This window comes from Bison bison, unplaced genomic scaffold, assembly GCF_000754665.1.
Source record: "Bison bison bison isolate TAMUID 2011002044 unplaced genomic scaffold, Bison_UMD1.0 scf7180017864518, whole genome shotgun sequence".
NCBI classification, from domain to species: Eukaryota; Metazoa; Chordata; class Mammalia; order Artiodactyla; family Bovidae; genus Bison; species Bison bison.
Window position 1 is genome coordinate 12,404,223 of NW_011495071.1, and position 3,260 is coordinate 12,407,482.

Consider the following 3,260-nt stretch of genomic DNA (forward strand, 5'->3'; position numbering starts at 1 on the left):
GGGGGGGGGGGGATCCTTATGTGGACTTCTCTCGGGTCAAGAACCCTCTTTATTTCTTATTGATTTGCCTCTGACCCGGGCTACTGCCCTGATGGGAAAGGAGTGGGGGAAGGCGCAGAAATGGTAGTCCTCAAACAGGACATGATCATCGGAATCATTCGAGGGGGTTTTCCTCCGTGTCCGGAACCCGCTCGAGAGATTTTGCTTCAGTGACTCAGACAAGAGATTGGAAGTGTCGGTAGTCTTCCTACGGGTCTTTGGAGAAGTCTAGAATAAAGCGGGAGCTCTGCGGCCCGCCCAGAGGCGTTAGGGAGAGGAGCGAGCGGAGAAGGGGCCTCCCCCTCCTCCGGCCCACCTGCGTCTCCGACAGGCTGAGGGCCGTGGCCAGCTCCACCCGCTCCGGCGTGGACAGGTAGCGCTGGATCTCGAATCTCTTCTCCAGGCCCGAGAGCTGCGAGTCCGAGAAAACTGTGCGAGCTTTGCGGCGGCGGCAGTGCTTCCCCGGCAGCTCCGGGTGCTGGGGGTGCGGGAACAGCGCGGGGACCGGCACCCCTGCGGAGAGAAGAGCGGTCAAGTGGGCAGAGAGCGCCCGCCCCACTCCCACCCTAGTTCCCCGGCTGCCCCTCCGCCTCGCGCCCCCACCGGTCCCGCCCCACGTCCCCCAAAGCTTCTCCTAGGAATCGCAGGGCAGGGGAGAACGAAATTGCAAGAATAGCGCTTGGAGATCTTTATCAGAAAGGCCATTTATAAATACAAACAGTAAACAGTAAGTAAAACGGAAAAGAAAATTATCAAATAGATCCGGAGGTCTTTGAAAATGTCCTCTTGGAGAAAAACTTCTGGTCGCGCCTACCAAAATATTCTTGCAAACGTCGAGTGGTCCAGCAGCTATTTCTCCCCACCCGCCCCCACCCGATCCTTCCAGTCTTCTCTGGACACTCAGTGACAATCAGTGATGTCCTGGGGCTGATGGAAGCAGTGAATGTGATCCTGCTTCACAACCTTACTTAAAAAGCACCTTTCTCTTCACTGAGCCGCCCCGGTTCTCCCGCCTGCAACCAAAGGGAATAGACCAACAGTCAGATGCAAGTAAAACTCCTGAGCGAAAACGGAGCAGTAATTTCCGTCTCGCACGTTTCCTGTCAGTTTCGGGGAAGCGCTGGGGACCCCGCTCTCTGATCTGGTTCTCATTCTTTTTCTCGTTCTTTCCCTCCAACCCCACGCAGAAGAATTGAAGCGCCTTGCCTCGGGACACTTCTTGAGTCTTTCCTGACCCTCGCAGGCTTCACCGTGTCTGAGACGCGCCAAGCGGACCAGCCGCCACAGACATCAATATTGACTGATTCCAGAGAGAAAAAGCAGAAACAGAAAACAAGTAGTTCCTGTTTCTCGGGCTTTGTCCACTATTTTCTATTTGCGGGGAACATGGGTGCAGCGATAAGAGCTGTCTCCGGCCCGTGGTGAAGCAAAAACCAAAAGGCGAGCTCGGACACAAGTTTTAAAATTGCCCCTCCAACCCAGTGCCCCTAAGTCTGGGTTTTACCGCTTCACAAACGCTTTAACTTTTGTCGTGGATTCCAGCGCCCACATTTCACAGACTGTCTCCCGTCTTTCCAGACCCCACCCCGACCGGGATTGTTTTTCCCGCTACGCTCTGCATCTGGACTCAACGAATCAACGAATTCGGGCTGTAATGAAGAGGCCGGAAAAGAAAGTGTGAATGTGGCCTTTCGGAGAGAAGCAGAAAAAAAACTGGGTATTTCCCCCACATATCCCTGTCCCAGCCAGACTTTGCTGGTCTCTGCTCTTTGCCATGCCTCGGAAATCAAATTACTTTGGCTGGGGCTCCAGAGACGCCAGCAACTGGGGCAGGGGAGGGCAGCCCAGCCCTAGACTGTGAATTAAATGATGGATGTTGGAAGTGAAGAGGGTTAACGAACAGCCTCCTCTCTCTCTCTTTTTTCTTACCTTTTCTCCCTTATTCAGGCCAGTCCAAACCTTCAGTCCTTACAATATCCCAAACCCTCCTTTACTTCTAAACCCCTGAAGTATCTGCGAATGCTCAGCACCTGGAAGGAGAGAGCTGGCCCCACTGGAGACTTTTGAGCTTCTGGGCTGAAAAGTTGAGTTCCCTTCCATGGGGTGGGATAGTCAGGGGTCCCCCTCAGAGTGAAAGAGATAGCGATGGGGACAGAGATAGACCAAAGTGACCAAGACCAAGGAAAAGGAGACCGAACACTGTGCATCAAGAATATCACCCAAACCTACAGCCACTTCTTGGCTAGGCATGTTTCCTTCATAATAAAAAGTACAGTTACCACCCTGGGTTGGCATGCCTCAAGGGAGCTCCCTGTGTTCTCAGCTGTATCCCCAACATTCTTTCCCTGTTACTTAGAGAAGGAGGCCACCAAGCCAGGCCCAGGCAGCTCTGGCCTTTCCTCCGCTCCATCACAGGCTCAGAGTCTGCTGGAAGACCTGTTCTTGCTCCCCATTCCATGAGACCCCTGTTACTTACCCGAGGTGGTGAGGAAATAAGGGTGGTGGTGGTCTCCCTTATGTAGTGGGTGATGGGGGTGAGGAGCCAGGAGGGTGGGTGTGGGCATGAGTGGGTAGCCATAGTCTAGCAGAGGCACCCGGGAGGCCAGAGTGCTGGTGAAATGGTCAGGGGCCACCTCTCTCAGCGGCTTGGGCTTGTGTAGCAGGATATCCTCGATGAAGAAGGACGTGGGCCTCTGAGACGATGCCGGGTGTAGAGGGGAGGTGAAGTTGAGATTCATCTTGAACCGAGCGCCTGCCACAGGGCGAGGGCCGGGGACGAAGTGTAGGAAGCAGGCGGCGTCTCACCACGCCTGGTCGAGAGCCAACCACCCTCGAGCTCGGATCCCTGATGCTCTCTTCTCGGCCTCGGGCTACCCCCGGAGCTGGAGAGGCGAGAAGATAAGCTCCTGGGTAGACTGGGTCTACGTGTAAGAGAATTGGCAGCTTGGAGAGGGGAGCCGGGAGAGCCAATGGCAAGGCTGCCAGAGGCAGAGGGGAGGGTGCGGTGGGCTCGGGGCGGAGCGGGGCGGGGCGGGGAGCTGTCCGCGGTGCTGAATGCGACCGGCCAGGCCCGGAAAGAGTGAAGCAGAGAGAACTGGATTCTTGCTCTTGCCAGGTTTCTGGACCTCGATTTCTGCCTGGCCACTCACTGCAGGAGCTGCCTAGCTCCCAGTCGTCTTTTAAAGAAAGCGAAAGAGAAAAGGTCTCTACCGTCGGACAAA

General features: G+C 55.4%; 1 protein-coding gene across 1 annotated transcript in view; it reads right to left on the reverse strand.

The window, feature by feature from the left end:
• Window positions 1–2,777, reverse strand: part of BSX (brain-specific homeobox) — a 4,494-nt gene extending 1,717 nt beyond the window's left edge. Inside the window, exons 1-2 of the mRNA XM_010830660.1 lie at window positions 2,516–2,777; window positions 356–552 (exon numbers count right to left, since the gene is read on the reverse strand). Of these exons, the coding sequence (XP_010828962.1) occupies window positions 356–552; window positions 2,516–2,777 (459 nt within the window). The remainder of the gene's footprint in view (window positions 1–355; window positions 553–2,515) is intronic.
• Window positions 2,778–3,260: the final 483 nt, after the last annotated feature.